This window comes from Tauraco erythrolophus, chromosome 1 (assembly GCF_009769465.1).
Source record: "Tauraco erythrolophus isolate bTauEry1 chromosome 1, bTauEry1.pri, whole genome shotgun sequence".
Taxonomy (NCBI): Eukaryota; Metazoa; Chordata; class Aves; order Musophagiformes; family Musophagidae; genus Tauraco; species Tauraco erythrolophus.
The window spans coordinates 16492109-16512737 of record NC_141465.1 but is presented as its reverse complement, the minus strand read 5'-3'; the positions used below and the strand labels follow the sequence as shown (position 1 = coordinate 16512737).

The 20629-nt window shown below is 45.0% G+C and overlaps 1 protein-coding gene across 2 annotated transcripts; it reads left to right on the top strand.

Annotated features, from left to right (window-relative positions):
* The first annotated feature begins 4521 nt into the window (after nt 1-4521).
* MPZL1 (myelin protein zero like 1) lies at nt 4522-18898 on the top strand. Of its 2 annotated transcripts, XM_086630330.1 has the most exons (4): nt 4522-4805; nt 8074-8287; nt 17160-17292; nt 18865-18898. In XM_086630330.1, exons 1-4 carry the CDS (start codon nt 4554-4556, stop codon nt 18896-18898), a joined length of 633 nt encoding a protein of 210 aa, XP_086486456.1. In that variant the 5' UTR covers nt 4522-4553. The 2 variants fall into 2 exon arrangements, with proteins under 2 accessions (XP_086486456.1, XP_086486525.1); XM_086630399.1 differs by lacking the exons at nt 17160-17292; nt 18865-18898 and adding an exon at nt 9543-9745.
* Nucleotides 18899-20629: the final 1731 nt, after the last annotated feature.

Below are 20629 nucleotides of genomic sequence, written 5' to 3'. Positions count from 1 at the left end.
GTATAGATGTGGTGCTTGGGGACATGGTTTAGTGATGGACTTGGCAGTGCTAGATTAATGGTTGGACTTGATGATCTTCAAGGTCTTTACCAACCTAAACAATTCTATGATTCTGTGATTTTTCAATACTTTGTGCTTGATAAGTGTAAAGGCTTCTTCCATAGAGGTGATTTCAGAGCAGTATATCATTACCACTCTTAAGAGTATCCATGATGGCACAGTGCCTGAGGGTTGTGAGCTGGGCCAGGGCTGAACTGTCTGAAAACATGTGCCTTTTTCACTAGTTTTGATATGCTGGTGCTATTACGAAGAAATTGAGAAGCTCTGCATCTTCAGATCTAGTTAAGCTACTGGAGAGCTACACCTTCAGAGTTAGGAAGGTCTCGTTCATTTGCAGTAAAGTCAGTAACGTTGGTTAGGTGGCAATGCTACATAATGAGTAATACTTGCTCTGGGCATGTGTGTGTTGAGTACTACATCTTGTATAGTCAATTCATAGAAGAAAGCAGTGATCTTGTATATGCAATGTCTTCCTCTTCTTAATGTCACCCTCGGAGCAGTTTGCTCAACAGGAAGCCGTGATACTTACTGTTGTGTTACTGACCATCTGTCTGGAGCAAAAAGAACATGGCAGTAATGGAGGCCACGATATAAAATGGGATTTTTAGACTGATGTCAGCTGAGTGAGTGGCTAGAAACTCTGAAAGACTCTGCCTCGACCTCAGAAGAGTTCAAAGTCGAAAATGCTGTACAGGTTATGAGTTGGAGAGACATGTGGCAGGTCCATGGTGATAAATGCAGTTGTGGAGGGCTCTGGGGGAAGAAACAAGCTTTGTTTTAGTCCCATTTAGCACGAGCTGACAACTTAGCATTGACAAAGATGTCAGACTGAGACTGTTCTTTGAACATAAGGAGACAGATCCTGAGCAGAGACACAGATCTGAGTAGTCAGTGCAGTGATGGGAGCTGAACTTGTTTTGCAGATGAGATCCCTGAGACAAGATACTGAGGAAAGAGAGACCTGAGAATAGAGAAAGCGTTGGTGAAGAATGAAGATCCACGAAGAGAACAATAGGAAAAGATTAGTAAGTAAGTCAGAGTAGTAAGACTAGTGAGAGTATGAGTGTCATGTCCTATTTCAAGAATAGGAGGATTGTCTGAGAAGAAAGATGAGGATGGAATCTTTTCATTGGAGTGTGAGGGCTGAAAATTTAGTTGGTGAGAATTGATGTAATTAGAGTAAAACTGCTCCAGCAACACTGGAGATGAAAAAGAAATGGCTGAAGAGGCACAGGTGTATTTTTCCCAATGATTTTGATGGTAGGTGAGAAAAACAGAAGCATCTTTCTGCTGAAAAGAAGAATTAAAGCAATTGAAGGCTAGAAGAGACATTCAGAGGGAAATATAGGGGCTACGGGCAGTTGGGCAGGGTGATGGGATAAAGGAGGGTCTGTAGGAGAAGAGCAAATGTTTATCTTTGCCCTACATACCTTGCAGACCTTGCCTTCCTAAAGCTCTCTTTCTCTCAGACAGTGATACATATTTTCCTTTTGAGAGGAACTAAGGCTGAGGAAGCCTGAGGAATGGAGCAGTGGGTAAGTGTGACTGGAATATGACTCAAAATTCAACTTTCTCCAACTGAAGTACTTAAATAGATGGAGAAGCTGGAAGAAGGATGTAATTCTGGCAAATGTGGAAAGGGAAGGAAAAGAGCTAGAGCTGGAGATGATCCATGTGGATTTTATTATGGCAGAGGAGGCCAAGGAGTTCAAGGTAGTGGGAACTGCCACAGTATCAGTGAAAGTATGGGAGTAGAGGGCTAAGGATGAACAAATGTCAAATGTTATGGCCTCTCTACTACTTCAAACAATCATGTTAAGGTGCTGTCATGCTATAAGACAACAGAGGCAGGAAATTTTTTTTTGAAGCGGAGCACACTGAAAGAGTAAATAAAATGAGGGACTTTCTTTATGCTGGGGGAAGAATGAACACAGAAAAACCTGAAGTTGAAACAACAATAGAACATATGAAAATTAAACTCGCTGGAATTGTCATTACCGTATTACTTAGTTCTTGCCTTCCTAGATTGTAGGGAGAAGTCAGATTATTTTTTTTTTCTTTTACTTTGCTGCAGTTCTTCACAGGTTGCTAGTGAGTTAGAACAGTGACTTCTTTAGATTAAGCAGGTCTGTGCTACCCACTGCCTGTGCGTGGCAAGGAGTTCTCCGTACCACGTACAAGCTCACAATGTCTGTGCAGACTCTTTAACTCCTACACAAATGCTGAGGGCATTTTGCTTGTTTTATGCTTGAAAGGGAGGCTTGTTCTGTGGCTTGGACTCAAAACAATGGATTTTTATTTTTTCCTTTTCTACTCCATTAGCTGGAAAAAATACATAAAGCACAGCAGCTCTGAGTTAATTTCACTGTATTACTAGAAGCCTTTGTATGTTCCAAATAAATATTTGGTAGTTGTTTTACAAAAGAATATTTTTTGGCCCATAGTCAGAGTACTTATAAGAGAAAGAGAGAAAGAAAGCTCTGATACAACCTCTTGATGAAAATCCCCCTCCCTTAGTGTGCTGTTTCTCTTTCACTCATTCGAAACGAGAGCAATGATGACAGGGGAGTCCGAGGGCATCGTGGATAACCTGGCAGGACTGAGGTCGTGAGTTTGAGAAGTGAACAGCGTGGGCTCCGAATGGCAAAGTGAATGAATGGTGGTTCCATGAGGTTTTGGTTATTGTAATTAGATGAGTATGCTTAATTCTCCCACCTCTGCAGTGCTTGCGTGCTCAGTCCATGTCCCCTGGGCATGTGCTCTGCTGTCCACTGGCTTGCCATGCTGGTTGGGTGAGAGACAGTGGTTCCTACAAAGCCGTGCACATAGCGGTTGTCATCTGTGCCCGCGTGGCCAGAGTGTTTTCATCTCTTCCGTGGTTTGGCTGTTTCATTGACTGAACTATAGCTCTGGAGCTCGCAGGCGGTCTGCGTTGCAGGGCCAGCTGCTGCTGCCTGCTGTGTTTGTGGCCCCGTGCTGCAGCCGGTCAGCTGGACTTGCCCCATAGACTCAGTAGTCTCGGGCGAGGGAGGAAGAGGGGAAGTGGCACGGCTCTTGTGAGCTTTGTTTTCTTGGGGAACAAAGCTTAAAGTCGCATGTGTAAAAGATGCTTTCTAAAATTCTCTACGGAGCATGGGCTTTGCTTAATTTTGAGCTCCAGTAAAATAACCTGGTTTATTGGCAAATCTACACCTTAGGATGGTCATATCACTTGAAAGAATCTTGCTGCCTACCTTTTGAAGGCTGCTGAGCTGGTAGATCTCACTGTCTAAAAGCATAAACCCCACAATTTAAGGACTAGCGTAGGTGGGTGTTTCTTACTTGTTTTGTTTGTGTTTTTTTTTTTTTTTTACTGTCTTTGACTGGAATCTTTCTCTTCAGTTTTCCTACTTCAAGAGCTAGTTTATTCAAAGTTGAGAAATGAATCAGCTAAAATACTGAAGAAGCAGGAAGGCTTGCTTTCCTCTTCTAATAAGGGTGGAAAACTCCTGAATTTAAGATATTGTAGCCCAGAAACATAGAATGATGTGATCAGAAGCAGACTAGTACCATCTCTGTGCTGAAAACCATGGTTTAATAAAAATAAAAACTTACATTTGAGTTACTGGGAGCACATCACATGCGCACCCACCTACATTGATTTTACAAGATTTTTGCTTTCACATGGACGTGACACAAATGCTGAAAGACATTCTTTTGTGGTGTCACAAGATCACGCTTTGTTTCTTAACATAAACTTGAATGAATGTAGAGATGTATCTTTGCTTAAATCTGGATAGGGATAGTGTCTCTGCAGTTTAAAGGATGCCAGATAAAGAATATGTTCAACAGGTTTTCCAAATTATGTTGAATTTCAGTTACTGTGTACGAAAACACCGGTACAAGCACAATATTAACCTTGTTTACTTTAAATTTGGGGGTTAGTTGTGGTCTGCTTGCTGTTTCGACCATGCATAAGCCTCATGGTAGATAAAAAGTGAAACTACTCTCATACTTCTGACCTATAGCTGAGTGATTATTTGTGAGGTCTTGCACATGAAGACCTTGAAGAATGCCAGAGAGTAGAAGCAGATGGTGTAGCTGGGAGCCAGAGAGGTTTACTCTTCAGCTTTCTGGAGGTGAGCTTTTGTTCTACCTACAGCTGAGAAAACTGGAGATGGGAAACAAGATGTGAGCCGGAGAGGAAACTGAGTAATAACTGCATCTAAGATGTTTGTTCCTCCAGTGGGGCTTATTTATTACAATGTCTGCTGCCGGCTAGTAGGAAAGAGTTTTAAACTCATCCTTTGCACCATGGAATTGACTTCCACAAACTGTTGTAGAGGAAACATCTGTGGATGGAAAACATCCTGTAACACATAATACAAGGAAAGAGAAGTGAACAGGCCTGCTCTATACTTGTTTGTATTGCAGGTATAATGCAATGTCTGTGGGCACACTTGATGTAGGAGTTATTGATATCTCTTCTCTTTTCCCCTTACAAGCAATGTGATATGAACAGTTACCACTTCAACTTCCTGATTCTCGAAACAGCACTGATGCCGCTTGTTCTCCTTCTTTCTTTTCTTTACCTTTCCCATACAGTCAAAGTATCAGCAGTAGAGGTCAACACACCGGAGGAGATATTTGTGGAGAATGGGACAGACGCAAAGCTTCCATGCACGTTTACATCTGTGGAAGTGATCAGCAGCGCAGCATCTGTTTCTTGGAGTTTTCAACCAGAGGGAGCTGCAACTCGTATCTCAGTAAGGAATGGATGTAGGGGAACAAACCTGGGAGGGGAGGCTGTGATAAGTGTGCAAAGGTCTTTGAGTTCTTCTCAAGAAGAGTTCTTCTTCTTCCATGAGTCTTGTCTCCACCACGGTGATTTTAGGGGGGCTTTTTTAGAGTTATTTAAAAGTATTGCCATAAGCTAGATCTCTGCAAAAGCTGAAGTGTGCAGCGGCTGTAAAATATACTAGTACTTTGTTAGTCAGAGCAGAGGGGTGTTGGTGTGTTAGAAGTATATATGAAGTAGGTGAGTATCTAGGGATCTTCTAAGTTCTATATGCTCTTGCACTTGAAATGAGCTGTGGAGCTGTGCACTGAGTGAGAGTGGTCACAGAATTTGAACTACCACTGTTACCGTGTTACATTGTGTTGCGCGTGTTGCTTATTTCTGCTTGTGTACTGTATAGCCTCTATTCAAAAGGGTTTAAAATGAGACCAGTCTCTCTGGTTTCAGAACAGAATTGAATTGCTCAAATCAGTAAGCAGGGACATCCTCATATTTTAGTTATTTGACAGGTAAAAAATTAGACTGTCAAGCCACTTAGGCTAATAATAGCTATCAGTCGTTTCCTGGATGTTGAGCCCAAGTGTGCTCAGGTCCTTTGGGTGTGAGCTTTCGAAGAGGTGCCTTTGGTAGATTGTTAGCTGTCTTCTTCCTCTGTTGCGTAAGCTGTGCATGGAGTCTGAGCTCTCTGACACTTCTGCTTCCCTCTTATTTCTTGACCTGAGTGAGAATTTAGAGGAAGTAGGACAAGGGAATCTTGGGCAGCAGGAAAGATGTGGAAACAGCGGGTTGCTCAGCCTCTTAGTGTTTGTCTCCTTCCCTATGCTGCAGACATGAGATCATTTAAACTCTAGGAGCCCTTCAATGCCCAGAACAGGGGTGATCCAAAACACTGTATGAGCAACTTGCTCAATATATAGAGCTCTGAAGAATCAGCTTCTGAACTCTCAGTGAATGAATATTTAGTTGTGAAAATGGAGCTCTTCTCTTTGGGAAGCCAGAGCAGTAGCTGGGCAAATGCTTGAGGAAGTAGGACATATTTCCTGCCAATGTTGAACAGGATGGCTGAAAAGAAGCCATCTGTTTGTATGTTTTCCGCTCCCAATAGAAATATCCACCATATATCCTGTTTTGCTCTTCCCTTTCTATATCAGTGTCCAAACCCCTTATTGTAGAAATACAACTTCAAGACATAACATTTTTTTGGGAAGTGAAGTCAATTTAAACATTCTACCTGAATGTAATTATCAGCACAACTGAGAAAAAAGCAAATTGAGCAGAAGTCACCCAGCATGATCTGATGTTAATTCCCTGTTTCTTTTGAAGGTCTGAGGGAGGTATAGAGGGAAGATGTTTTAATGAACTCGAGTCATGTCAGTTACATGGCTTGGTCGGCATTAGTTTGAAAGATCAATCTCATGATCAGCTTATATTTGAGCTAAGTCTATGCTTCTCCTGAAGGGATGGTCCTCTGCCTCTTTGAAATCAGCCCTGGCAATCTTGTGGCCATGTGGTGAGACTGAGTTGACCGAAAGGTTCCCCTGCTTGTCCCCTTCCTGCTTCACAAGACATCTCAGTGTGAATGAAACGTCTGATGACAGCAGAGTTTCATGATTGGCTTAAACCAGTCTAAACCCATCAGCTTTAGGTCTCAAAAGAAGTCTCATGTTCAGTCACTTAATCATGGGCATGGAGTGGCTTGAGTCGCTTAGCTTGTGTTTCAGGGCATATTTTACTTTGTAGTTTCTCCTCCGTCAGGTGAGGGCGCCTAGAGAGCTGAGGAACCTGCCTCTTGCCTTCTAGACCTCCCGTCGGATGACTCCCTCTGTGCACAGGGGTGTGGTAGTGTAGTGCCTGTGTGCTAAAGTTTATAATCCAGCTGCAGATGCTGCAGACTGATGCAGATTTCCTCTGAAATGTTGACAGATGACTGTGTGCTAGCAGACTTCCTACCACATGAGGTATTTATTGGATTTATGCTAGCCTGTAGACAACAAATAAGTGTCAGATTGACTGCAGCATAACAGATGGTTGTGTGCACGTACCTGATCTGGATAAGATTTGCACTGCCAAATGATCAGCCCTGATATTCAGAGTGCAGGTCCGATAGAGAGGATGTTGGAAAGGCAAGCCTCAGATCGAGGGTAGGAACAGGAAAAGAGATGGGAGATGACCTGAATGGAGAGAGGACTAGTTTGTAGCCAGTCTGTTCTGTGACAGAGAGACTACTTTGTAAAGAAGGCTGTAGAAAGAGGAAGCGGGAATATTGTCTTAAATTTCTTTAACCATGCTCTGGAGACTGAACTGAAGAGAGTTTGGGTTGATTCTTGGTTAAGTTTGCCATTCTTTTCCAGAATGTGAAATTAAGAATGAATGTGCTGCTGCAGTACAGCCTTGATCCCTCTCTTAGAGTTATGCCCAGTGTTCAAACATCCCATATGTTTGAAAGCAGAGTTGTCCTGTAGAGGTCTATCCACTTCTACTGCTGTAAATTTCGATTTTGGTCAGGTACAGCGAGGAAATACGCAGTTTCTCCTTGGGCTATAATAAACAGATTCATTCTTCAAGGATTTTTGGTCATATTTAGGGAGTGCAGGGCCAATGTGCAAATTAGTCACCTAAGAACTAGGAAGTAGTTATATTTAGTCACTGTGAAGGTTTCTGGAAAACAGCTAGGTAAACTCTAAATTGCTCATGGGATTTTTTTGGAGATGGAGGGAAGGAGGGTATTGCATGTTGATTTAACTCTACTGTAGTTGCAAGTAACACACAGCAAAACATGAGATAGGAAACTTGGTATCCTTTCCTACTAGGATGCAGAAGGCTTCCTGTGCCTGAAAGACAGATGGCTGTGATCCAGAACTGTTCTGTCTTACAATTATTCCCAGGTTACGAGCTTTTTTCTCTTTCTCCCACCTCCTTGTCTGCAAAACCCTGTGTCCCCAAAACCAGGAAAAAAAACCCCAAACAGTCCATCTACAAAACAAACCAAAATCAACAGAAAACAAAAACTTGCTGTCTGTTGTAGTAGTATGATTGAGGTATAAGCCATAGCATGGTTATATGATCAAGAGGCAACAAGCCAGACTAAAGTGGTGAGGCAGGAGGAAAAAAAACCTCAAATACTAGCTGTGTATAATACAGTGCATTCTGGGAGAATGCTGTAATAGCGAGAGAAGCATGGTAGCTTTGTAATCTCTAATTGGATTGTTCTTGTATCTTCTTTTCCTTGACTACAGTTTTTCTATTACTTTAATGGAAAGCCATACCCTGGGAAGGACATACCATTTAAAGACAGGATCACTTGGGCTGGAGATCTTAACAAGAAAGATGCTTCTATCAGTATATCAAACATGCAGTTCCGGGACAACGGCACTTACATTTGTGATGTCAAGAACCCACCTGACATTGTTGTCAAACCAGGAGAAATCCGAGTTAGAGTTGTGGAGAAAGGTATTCACCCTATATGATTTTTTTGCTTTCCTTCCCCCCCCCCCCCCGCCTCCTGTGCCTATATCACTTATCTTGGGGGTGGGGGAGTAACCTGGAGGGAACAACTATCTTTTTAATTTTCTTCTTCCAGGTCCTAATAATCAAACTGATATTCTGTGAGCTGTTTGAAAAATTGACTGTCATACCCTTTTGCTCTTTACCCACTAATTCCTGTGCTTTTAACAAGTATTAGCAAAAGCTGATGGAAGCCTTTATGAAAACCCATCTTCTCATTTCAAAGTCCTATGAATTTTTTTTTTTTGTGTTATGCTACATCAACGGTTAGGATGGCTTGAAGTCTGGGGAGCAAGGAGAGAAAGTGGCAGACTCTTCTTTCTGGAACCCATCTGGTGTATATTCTGAAAACCAAAAGTAATAGTCTGGCCCAAGCACGTGCTGACAGACAGTGAAATGCTACTGTCTTCCGTGCGAAGGTGTTTGTGCTGGGCCTACATTCAGCCTCTCTTACTCACATGTTCTTAGAGTATCTGTGGTGACCCTTATGAACTGCAAGGGCTGACTACTTGCAGTCATTTAAGGTTTCTGGTTAGCATTTGGTAACAATGATCACAGTTCAAGAGCACTTATATTCTTTATGTCAATTTGACTCTTTATTTCCCGTGGCAATCCAAAACATTTGCTTGTTCTAGCTAAGCTGGAGGTCAGCCAAAGTGTGACTGTTCCTATGATGAAATGGTTCTTACAGTGATCGGATTTCCAAATTTATATTTAATAAGGACAAGAATAAATGTTAAATTCATAAATGGCAATGTTGATACAGTTATTTCATTAGATTTTAATATGTTAGGGAAGATACCTACCTGTATGCCCTAATTAGAATAATGTGACTACTATAACAGGTCTGTACTCCTGCTCATGAGGTCATTCCATGTGCTTATTTAGGGAAGGTCTATATCTAACTCTTATTTTCACAGAGCAGTTTGAGTTGGATGGGACCTCCGGAGATCGCACCATCACTTAGCACTTTCTGTTTCTTGGAAGTTTAGAGTCTATATAAAATAGGGTCATTTTATTTCCTTACAATGTATCGATAGTCTCTATGAAGAAGCAGTAAAACAACTGCTGGTTTGGCAAGTCAGGCTGTCTCGGCAAAGCCTCTTCAGATTTTAACCCAGGTTAAGCGAATGAAGACCGACTCGAGTACCGTAATTCAGCTGATATTTTTCAACAGACTTGCATGCCGGCTTCCCCATAGGTGGAGCATCTGGACGAGAGGATCTCACTGTTCCTGAAGGGAACCCTGTATATACTGCAATGCTTCTCGTCATCAGAAAAATATTGTCTTCAATTTCTTGACCTTGAAAACAAGTTTTCAAGCTATAGCTGTAATGCTGCCTTGCATTCTGACTTTACCTGAAAGTACTGCTCTTGTAGTAGATTGTAACTCATCCTGAACTGAGCTGGATAAATTCTTTTAATTGAAATAAGTACATGTTGACTCTTGTGCATTTTTTTTTTGTTAATACTATGTATACATTTAATTGTTCTTAATCATATGTCTGGTGTTGTAAACTATTCAAAGCCACGTACACACAGAACTTAAATTTTGGGTTGGCTTATGTTGTGGTTTTTGGACTGAGGGTCGAGACAAGAACCGAGAGGGAGCACCCACCAACCATGGTCCCGGGCAAAACATGACTCAGGCTTTCTTCGTAAAACAAAACAATTTATTAACAGTTACTTAACAGGAGACATAAGGGAACGAAACTGGTTACTTGAGAGGAGAAAAGAGAAAACAAGGCCAGATCTTAAAACAACACCTCCCCACCCCGTTTCCTTTCGTTCCTGGCTCAACCTCCCCCCCGGTGGCGCAGGGGGACAGGGAATGGGGAGTGCAGGTCAGTTCATCCATGTTGTTAACTAGCGCCCCTTTCTTAAAGGAGGAGGAGTCTTTACACCATTTTTCCCTTGCTTCGGTGGATCCCCTACTCATGAAGAAAAAAGTCCCCAAACTTTTCCAACGTGAGTCCTGCCCGGATGATTATCCTTCCCCATGGATTGTACCAGTTCGGGATTTACCAGTCTCGGCCTCTTAGGGAGCTGCTGCCACTCGCGTCGGGTGGGTCATCCCACAGATTCCAGATGCCTCCACGACCTCGTCGTGCATTCCATGCCCCATTATTAACAGTACCTGGTCGCGCATCCCCTGCTCCACGACCTCTCCTGGGCTCAGGCATCTCTTTTCCGACGTGGGTTTCTCCACGGGCCACGAGTGGGTCTCTGCTCCGCCGAGTACACTCTGGCTGCAGGGGGGCCGCCTGCCATCTCACACCGATTTGCAAGGGAAGCCTCAGCTCCAGTACACCTCCTCCTGCTCCATCTTGACTGACCCGGTCGTTGTGGTTGTTTTCTCTTAGATCTTAATCCCCTCTAGAGGAGCTCGGCCCGGCGGGCACCCTGGGAGCGAGGCGCTTCCCGAGCCCCCCCTGCGGCTCCCCGGCACCATCTTGAGCACATGGCGCCGGCCCGGGCCCGGGCAGTCGCCCGGCCGGGAGCCGGGAGTGAGGGCAGCGCCCTCCTGCTCTCTCCTCGCTCCCGAGCAAAAGCCCTTTCCCGCCCCTTTGTCCCACTTAAATAGGGCAATTCGCAGAGGCGCCAATTTGGCTCAACCTCCCTCGGGGGGGGATGGGACTCAGATCTGGTGGCACAGGGAGCAAATCCCCTCCCCTGCCACCAGAACACCCCCCCCATCAAACTATCACAGCTTAACTGTTTAAAATTGCCAAGCCAAGCTAACTCAGCTGATTTTCACTGCAGTATCTACATAGTGTTTGCACAAATAGCTCTATCAACTTGTCGTGGTTTTAGGCTGATCCAGCAACTAAAACTCACACAGTCTCTCCTTCTCCAGTAAAGTAGAGAGGAGAGAAAAAAAACCAAAGGGCCTGAGGGTTGAGACAAGAACAGAGGGAGCACCCACCAACCATGGTCCTGGGCAAAACAGACAGGGCTTTCTCAAAGCAAAACAGTTTATTAATGATTACTTAGAAGGACAAAGGGAAACAGAACAGATTACTCGAGAGGACAGAAAGAAACAAAACCAGATCTTAAAACCGACACCTTCTCCCCCCCTTTCCTTTTCCTCCCGGCTCTACCTCCTCCCCCCAGCAGCACAGGGGGCAGGGACTGGGGGAGTGCAGGTCAGTTCATTCCGTGCTGTTACTGCTGCTTCTTTCTTAAAGGAGGAGGAGTCCTTACACCCTTTTCCCCTGCTCCAATGGATCCCCTACCCACGAGGAAAAATCCACAAACTTCTCCAGCGTGAGTCCAGCCCACTGGAAACAATCCTTCCCCACAGATTGCTCCGGTGTGGGCTTTACCACAGTCTCAGATACTTAGGGAGCTGTAGCCACTTGCTCCAGCGTGGGTCGTCACGCAGACTCCAGATGCCTTTCTGCCTTGTCGTGCATCCCAACACGATCATCCTCAGGCTCAGGCATCTTCTCCCCACGGGCTGCGAGTGGGTCTCTGCTCCACTGAGGCCGTTCTGCTTGCAGGGGGGCCGCCTGCCATCTCACCACCAGCTGCAGGGGAAACTCGGCTCCGGCACACCTCCTCCCCCTCCATCCTCACTGACCTGCTGCCAATGCAGCTGTTTCTCTCAGATCTCAGTCCTCTCCAGGTGAACTCAGCCCAGTGGGCACCCCAGGAGTGGGGTGCCCCCGAGTTCCCCAGCTGGCTCCGCCGCCGCCATTCTCCGTGGGCGGTGCCGGCCCGACGCAGGCAGCTGCCCGGCCGGGAGCCAGGGAGCGGGGGCAGCACCCTCCTCCCTTCTCTGCTCGATCCTGGGCAAAGCACCTTTTCCGGTCCCTTTGTCCTGACTTAAATAGGGCAATTCGCAGAGGTGCCCTATTGGCTCAACCCCGAGGGGGATGGCAGTCTGATCTGGTGGCCAGAACTAAGCCTAACCCAGTTCCAAAACCGGGGAGGTTGCAGGGAGCAAAACCCCTCTCCTGCCACCAGAACCCCCACCCCCTCCACATCAAACCATGAAACAACTACGCTGGAAGAATGTGATTCTGCCCCTCTACTCTGCTCTCATGAGACTCCACCTGGAGCACTGTGTTCAACTGTGGGGCCCCCAACACAAGAAGGACATAGACCTGCTGGAGCGAGTCCAGAGGAGGGCCATAGAGATGATCTGAGGGCTGGAGCACCTCTCCTATGAAGACAGGCTGAGGGAGTTGGGGTTGTTCAGCCTGGAGAAGAGGAGGTTCCAGGCAGACCTTCTAGCAGCCTTCCAGTAAAAGGGGGCTGGAGAGGGACTTCTGACAAGGGCATGTAGTGATAGGACAAGGGGCAGTGGCTTTAAACTGAAAGAGGGTAGATTTCGATTAGATCTAAGGAAGAAATTCTTCACTCTGAGGGTGGTGAGGCACTGGAACAGGTTGCCCAGAGAAGTTGTGGCTGCCCCATCCCTTGAAGTGTTCAAGGCGAGGTTGGATGAGGCTTTGAGCAACTTGATCTAGTGGGAGGTGTGCCTGCCCATGACAAGGGGGTTGGAACTAGATGATCTTTGAGGTCCCTTCCAACCCAAACTAATCTATGATTCTGTGATCCTACTGGCAGGGATGAGAAGTAAGACTGTTCTTTCACTAGTGCGTCTGAATCTGGAAAAGACTACTGTTCAAAGGCTAAATGACAGAAGTTTGGAGGGAATTCCAAGTCTTTACATTAGGCTACCCCTGCTTGTAATAGGAAGCTACTTAACACTGTGTTCAAGACAGCTCATGTTATCTGGAAGTAATCCATCTTTGATCTGAACTCTCTATCAAAAAATAGAATCGTCTTTTAAAAATCTTTATACTTAGCAGGAATGGAAAGCTTCAGTTTCTTGCCTATTCCATTAAACTGATACTAACACACTCTCAGCAAAAATGCAAGTTGCTTTGAATTAGTGATATTTAGCAAAAAACATTCATCGAAAGGCTGGATTTTTGGCTTGTATTAAGCTGTTAACTTTGACGTTAGCTTTCAAAGGTGGTGTTTGGTTATATAGCTGGGACTGTCTGTTACAATGAAGTCATTGGCTTGTACTTACATTGTTAAGTACTTACTTACATTGGCTACGTAAGTACTTGGCTGCTCCACAAGTACTTACGAAGGATTCATGTAACTGTGGAATGCTAAAAAATATAAGAAAAACTGGGGGGAGGCATTCTTCAGCTGAACTATGTGGTCATAAAAATGCGTGAGCTTTTCTGTAGTCTGTCAGACTGTGTTCTGAGAGGCAATAAAGCCAGACTCTAGTTTCATGTGCAAACACTTGCATTTTTTAATACAGTCTTAAAAACCTCCGTCAACAGAAAATAACTGCTGTCAAATTCAACCAACTGAAAAAACCCACCTGAGTCAAAGAAATGACGAAACTATCACTTTACATGGTGCCAGATTTTTAATATCACTCTTTCAGCAGACACTCTGCACTATAGTTTTGGGTTGCCACTTACTTTCTTGCTCTGAAAAAATATGTGTGGTTTTCTTTCATGTGTACAAGGCAACAGGTGGTCTACTAACAGAAATGCATGTCTCTTTTGATGCTTTTGCAGATAGTTATTCCTGCACCTGGAAAGGTGAAAAAACACAGAAACTAGGGAACTCTTACTTCTTATATGCCTTAAAATAAATTTGTTTATCTTTGCATGGGGCTCAAAGACAATCTCAGTCTTCTGTACCTGAAAAGTATTAGCGTTTGTAGGACTCTCTTCCTTAATAGCAGATGGATCTCTGGGCTGCTGAAAGGTTCTGGAAATAAGATGTCTTTCTCTAAATTGTGGCACTCATGTCTTCATCTTTAATTTCTTACTAAGACTCTGAATTATGTTGTTATGAATTGGCATCTAACACTGGAGAGCTAGGAAAGCTGCTGATGCTGACTCAGCCAAACGATGGCCTGATCAGTGAACTCGCTGGAAATCAGGTAGCCCTTCTGAAAGGCACTGAACTCAAAATGAATGTTACTAAATGTAAGCCCTGTTTTCTTAGTATGATGTGCCTGCTTCAGGGTACCGTGTTGTGCAGCTCCCATCTAGATAGTATGTCAAAATGGACTTGGTCTGTGGACTGCAAACTTGCTGGGCATGCTTTGAACAAGCATGGTCTGTGGTCCTTGCTGGAATGACTCCAGCAAAGGGCAGCTAACGTGATTAAGGGACTGGACCACCTTTCATATGAGAAGAAGCTGAGAGAGCTGGAGTTGTGTGCTGGGTTTATGTGATGGGTTTTTGGTAGTGGGGGCAGATTGCAGAGATGGCCTCTGTAAGAAGCTGCAAGGAGGTTCATGGGCTCCAAAACCATTCGGACCAGCCTCTGCCCAGGTCTGACCCTTCTCCCCACTGGTCAGGGCCATGCCAACCAGCGCCTCTGCGAATGCCCGATTTAAGAAGGGGATAATGGAGCCCGAACCAGGCTGAACCTGCAGTAAAGAGAGGTGGGAGGTGGAGGGCTGGCCCCCCAGCCTCCTGGGCAGGTGGCTGCTCGTGCTGGGCCACCACCACTTGGCTGGAGATAGCTGTGGTGGCATGGCTTGGAGAGCTCTGAAGTGCCTAGCTCTTGGGGTGCCCGCTGGGCAGAGTCCATTCTGGTGGGACTGCTGAGATTTATTGGGCCGGTCGAGCCTGGCACGGCTGCAGCAGAGGGAGGACTGAGACCTGAGAGAAACAGCTATGCAGACACCAAGGTCAGTGAAGAAGGAGTGGGAGGAAGTGTGCCAGAGCTGAGGTTCCCCTGCAGCCTGTGGTGAGATGGTAGGTGGCCCCTGTGCCACCGTGAACACTAACAGTGGAGCAGAGATCCATCTGAAGCCTGTGGAGAACCCCATGCTGGAGCAGATGCCTGTGACTGAAAGAGGTCATAGATTGTCTCAGTGGGAAGGACTGCCCATGCTCCTGGAGACTGACAACGAAACAGATGCATCTGAAGTCCATGGAGGACCCCACACTGGAGCAAGTGGCTGCGCCCCAAGAAGCCATGATTCTGTGGGAAAAGCCGACGCTGGCGCAATATGATGGGTAAGGATTCCATCCTGCAGGAAGGACTCATGTTTGAGAAGTCTGTGGACTGTCCTGTGAGGAGGGGATCCACTGGAGCAGAGGAAAGAGTGTGAGGAGTCCTCCCCCTTTAAAAAAGGAACAGCAGAAAAAGAGTGTCAGGAACTGACCTTCACCGCTTCCCGCCTTCCCTGTCTCCCTGCACTGCTGAAGGAGGAGGTAGAGCCAGGAAGAAAGGAGGGGTGGGGTAATGTGTGTTTAAGATCTGGCTTTATTTCTTGTTATCCTCTCAAGTAACTGTTAAAAATTAAATTGATTTGTCCCCAAGCTGAGCCTGTTTAGCCTGGGGCAATGGTTGGTGAATGATGGCTCCCTGTTACTGTCTCGACCCTCAGTCCTTTGTTACATTTTTCTCCGCTCCACCTCACTGAGGGAGCGGAGTGAGCGGGTGACCGCCTGGTAGCTTAGCTGCTGGCTAGGCTAAACCACGGAGATTGTCTATCCTGCAGAAGAGGAGAAAGGTTGTCTAGCCTGCCAAAGAGAAGGAACGCTCAAGGGGGTCCTCTCGACAAGTATTTATGTACATTGATAGGATCTAAAGACTGAGCCAGGCTCTTCAGTGGTGCCTGCTGACAGGACAAGAGACAATGGGTGTAAATTGAAACACAGGAAGTTCTGTCTGAACATAAGGAAATACATTTTAACTGTGGTTGGACACTGGAATAGGCTGCCCAAAGAGGTTGTGGAGTCTCCCATCCTTGGAGATAGTCAAAACCCAACTGGACAGAGTATTGAGCAAGCTGTGCTAGCTGACCCTGCTTGAGCAGGGGTTTGGACTAGACAATCTCAAGATGTTCCTTCCAACCTCAACGATTCTGTGATGATCAGATGCAGGTGTGTAAGAAAGATTTTATGTAAAAAATGTTTTACCTGTTGGATCTTATGCTGATTCACTTGTATTTGTGCAAGTAGCTAGTGTAGCATGGAGTCTTGTAACAAACTCTCTGGTCTTAGATGATCCTTATATTAAACACGATGCAGGAGGAGGGGAGGGACTTCGTTTCTTAATGGGAAAAGCTATAATGGTAGTCTCTGTATTCTTAATCTTGTAAGTCTTTTGTACTCATTCTCCAATTGGCTTTTATTTCTGGCTGCTCTTTCTTGGCCTTCCCTCCTCAAAAATTGTGTTGGGGAAAACGTGAGTAAAGCAATACTGTGTTGCTATAAGCATATTTCTAATATCATACAGTGATCTTGACTTGAGAAGGGAAACAATGACTATAAAAATGTATAGAGATGTATTTTAAGACACCAGAATCATGCATAAACACTCTTAAGAGTGCTCATGGGGAGTAACTCTGCTGTCTGCTGCATGCTGCCCAGAGAACACCCAGCCTTCAGCACTCTTAGTTGGTTAGCAACGCGCTGCCTTCGAATCTGCTTTCAAGTGTGCCTGCCTTTTCCTGTTGACCTTGGTGAGAATTGCCAGATGAATGTAAATTTTTTGTTCCCTTAGATACAAAATGAGACGGGGTTGTCCTCATTGTCACTTGTGTTCTCTGACATGTAAAAATTATTGGTTCAGTATAAACTCTCTTCTGAAGGACGGTGACATTAAGAACACTCTTGGTCTGTGCTGTGTTCATACATTATTCTGCTGGCTACCTGCTGTCACTACTGCATAGGCTGCATGTTATAATTCCTGGATATTACATTAGTGCCTTCTGCTCTAAACGAATCCAAGGTCAAGAGTATTTGTAGTTTGCACTTCGGTTGATCAGGGAATGCAGAAGAGTTGAATGTTTTCTCCCTTCTCTCCCCAGACAGCCTGCCTGCGTTCCCCATTGCCATGGTGGCAGGGATAGTCATCGGTACGGTTACAGGTCTCTCACCGCTCATCTCTATTGTCGTGTGTCTTGTCATCAGAAAGAACAACTCTAAAAAACGATACTCTGGGTAAGAGATCTCCCTCCTCACCTGCGGATGATGTGAGGAACAGCAGCAGGATCAGAGGGAGGGCTTAGAGGGGGGTAGGAGTTGTTCCAGCCAAGTCTTGGCAACCACGTCTAGAAATAGGGTGTGGCCATGTGGAAGGAACATTGATCATCTACGTATAATGATTATCTTTGTGCTGTGCTTGGAAAGACCTACTGACCATGAGTTGCACCTGCAGATCACTAAATGTCGGAGCTGGTCCCCAGCCACTAGCATATATATGCCCTAAGAACATTTAATCCAAGATCTCCTAGCTCTGGTCTGTTCCCCTTCCCTCCAGCCCTAATTCCCCCTGCCACCCCCAACCCCCAAAAGAAAAGTGCCACACATGCACTTTTAAGGAGTGCTCTGTTGAGGCAGAGATTGAGACTTGATTTTTCACTTACCAGTGTGTGGCTCCTGAGCCTGGAGTATACTTACCAAAACCCCATTCATCACCACGCTTCAGAGTAAGGAAGGAATAGCCACTCTGCATCCATTCTCATTCACTGTCAATTTTTTGTTAACAATTACCATCCCTGCAAGGTTTTTAGTGTTAGGAGGATAACTCCAAAGTGAAGCACAGATCTTTGAGCGTATGAAAAAGCAACAAGAACTAACAAAGGCAGACTTGAGTCCTGTGCTGATGGAGCTTGGTGCTGGTGGAGGAGGCACTTCCTTTTTTCTCCTCTCTAATTAGCTGGTAATTTGCTTCTATGAGAAAGAATGAAAATTATATATGTAGTCTTAGAAACAAACCCCAAACTTAAAACTTTCTTCCCTGCTCTCCCCAACAAATATTCCTGCTTCCTGCAGGTTCTTTGGGTTGCCTGTGGGATAAAAGAACTCCAAAAATAAACTTGTGGGGAATTCTAAATTAAACTTTGCCCTATCCTTTTCCCAGTTGGAGAGCTTAGAGAAAGTGAGTTGGCTATTGCCCAATGGTAAGGCTAAACATAGCAGAGGTGGCTGTGTGTGCTCAAAATTGTGTGGAAAGCCTGGTTTTCGCTTTCTGCATGTGACCTTCCCCTAAGAACTGAAAAGAAGCCTGCAGTGTCATGGACCAGCAGCGTGTGTGAGGTGGTTCGCTTGCCTTGCTTCCTAGTGACATGCTCTCCAGTGCCTTCCTGCTGAAGGACACATGCTGGTGTTGAGCCTGGAGCAGTAGTTCATGCACTGTAATTTCTTGTAGTACATTTAGCTGCTCTCTCGGGAAAGTAACCTCTGAAGTTTAAATACTGCTTTCACTGACCACGCCAGCTCTGCATGACGTGTAAAGAAAAACAAGTGTGCTGTGACTCCTTCCAAACTTACAGACTGTCTTCTACATGATGCTAACCCAGTGTGTGGTGGTGGTGGTGGTGGTGAGATGCACGTAACCTTAGATAATCATTCTGCATTGAACTGAGGTGGGCTGGGGCACTGCGCGGCATCTGGAACCCCTGCATGGCCACAGTCTCCGTTCATGCTCTGACTTTGGTGTTGTTTGTTTTTTTTTTTCTTTCTGCCTTGGTGTGCTGGGATCGGATCCTGCTTACCTTCCTCTCCTTACAGAGATCCTGATATAGACGCCAGATTGGGAATGTAGCAGGGCTGGGTCTTCTCTTCCAGGCCCACTAGACACCATGGTAACTAATCAAGTTGGTGATTGCTGTTAATACCTGTGTGTATGTGTACACATTTCCTCTTCCTTTGCTGACTAACCAGCTAGCTCTCTACTAACTTCACTATAATTTGTGCTGGAATCTGTTGGCAAAGGGATGATGCATTTCACTGGGTGCTTGGGTTTCATTGTCTCATGTCTAACTGGGGTGGGATTGCTGCTTATCCCAGGTAGTGTCCCTCCATCTCTTCCAACAGTGAACTTGCCAGTACAGGAAATTCAGAGCACTTTCTGTATCAAAATACAAGTGAATTCCCTAAAAGTGTTCCTCTGGCTCAGACAGCTTGGGTGTTTGAAAACTTGCAGTGTCCTAAGGGCATTAGTTGCTTAAACCTGAATTACGACTTTCAGATAGTGTAGATCTGAGGAATTTTGTGAATAAAGCAAACAATTCATGATTACATCATTTTGGTAACAGAAGAGCTGCTTTATCTCTGTTTGAGGCAGTGGAACCCCTTGCTGTGATGGCTGGGCGCAGTACTTTTATTTTTTTTTCTTACTGCTGCATGTATGAGGAGCTAGGTCTTCTATGGTTAGAATTACCAAAGGGTAAAAGGTGATTGCCCTGCGAGGAGGTGGTCTGCTTAATGTCACTGTCCTCATTTGTTTCTGTACTTGCTTTGTACACTGTCTGTCTACAAAGGTTGGGGTAAAAGAATACCCAGTGGTCAGAGGGCTGTAGTAGCAAAGGAAACTCCTATGTCTGCTGTTGAGGGGGTGGCTGGTTTTCTTTCCTGGGTGCTTGGGTACAAGGAGGTAGACCTAGCATTTAGACATCCATTACTGCATTGCCCAGAAGCCACCCATTCTAAATTTAAGGGCATTTGCTCATAGACTTAGCTCTGTGGTATTAATTTCTCTGTCTGTCACTGGCTTGTTTTCTTTTCACTCCTGCTTTAAGGAGACGGAAAGAAGCAGAGTGAAAACTGGCAACCTTCTTTTAGGGGTGTTGGTTCTCACCACAAGACAGTTTTCTTATTTGAAAAACAAGATTTTCCAGAAATTATATTCAAGTAGCTACATCAGAGCACATAGCTTACATGTCACATGTGACTCCAGTAATTGCTCCAGAGACTAGTGTCTGTTGTGAGTGGGCAGAATTATTCTGGGATCGTAGCCTAACCAAAAGCACAGGAACTAATGTGGAGTTTGGTAGGAAGTACCTTTCTGATATGGAGAGCTGGTGGCTCTTGCAAGTGTTTGCTGTAACTGTAGTACTGGTATAACGCTTGCCTCAATGACTGGGACTGTTTAGCTTATAGTTAGAAAATTATTGGTGTTTACCACTGTTAACTGAGTCTGAAGCCTCAGTGAAGAAAACACGATTTTAGGCAGTTTGGGTTGAATGGGATTATCTAGGGAACAAGGGTCTTGGAGGAGCTGCTGTCCTATGTTAATAGTTGTTCCTTCATGTTGCTTATTAGTGAGACTCTGAGAGGAAGGATAGAGAAAAGTCTGGGGAGAGATGGAGAATTGTATGTGTTTATTTCAGAATCCATTATCTTCATTTTTACTTTGGCATAACCTGCCGCATTCATCTTGCCATCACTCGTTTTTTGTTTTTGTTCTTTTTTTTGGTTTTGTGTGCCTCTTGAACATTGTCGTGCAAACTCTGCTCTGCCACCTCGTCAGCTGCAGTACATCTGAGAGCTTGAT

Excerpts from the sequence above, each read along its gene's own strand:
- MPZL1 (XM_086630330.1), top strand. The coding sequence starts at position 4,554 with ATGAACAGTTACCACTTCAACTTCCTGATTCTCGAAACAGCACTGATG. Across the intron at positions 4,806-8,073 it reads GAGCTGCAACTCGTATCTCA|TTTTTCTATTACTTTAATGG; the intron begins GTAAGGAATGGA and ends CCTTGACTACAG. Across the intron at positions 8,288-17,159 it reads AGTTAGAGTTGTGGAGAAAG|ACAGCCTGCCTGCGTTCCCC; the intron begins GTATTCACCCTA and ends TTCTCTCCCCAG.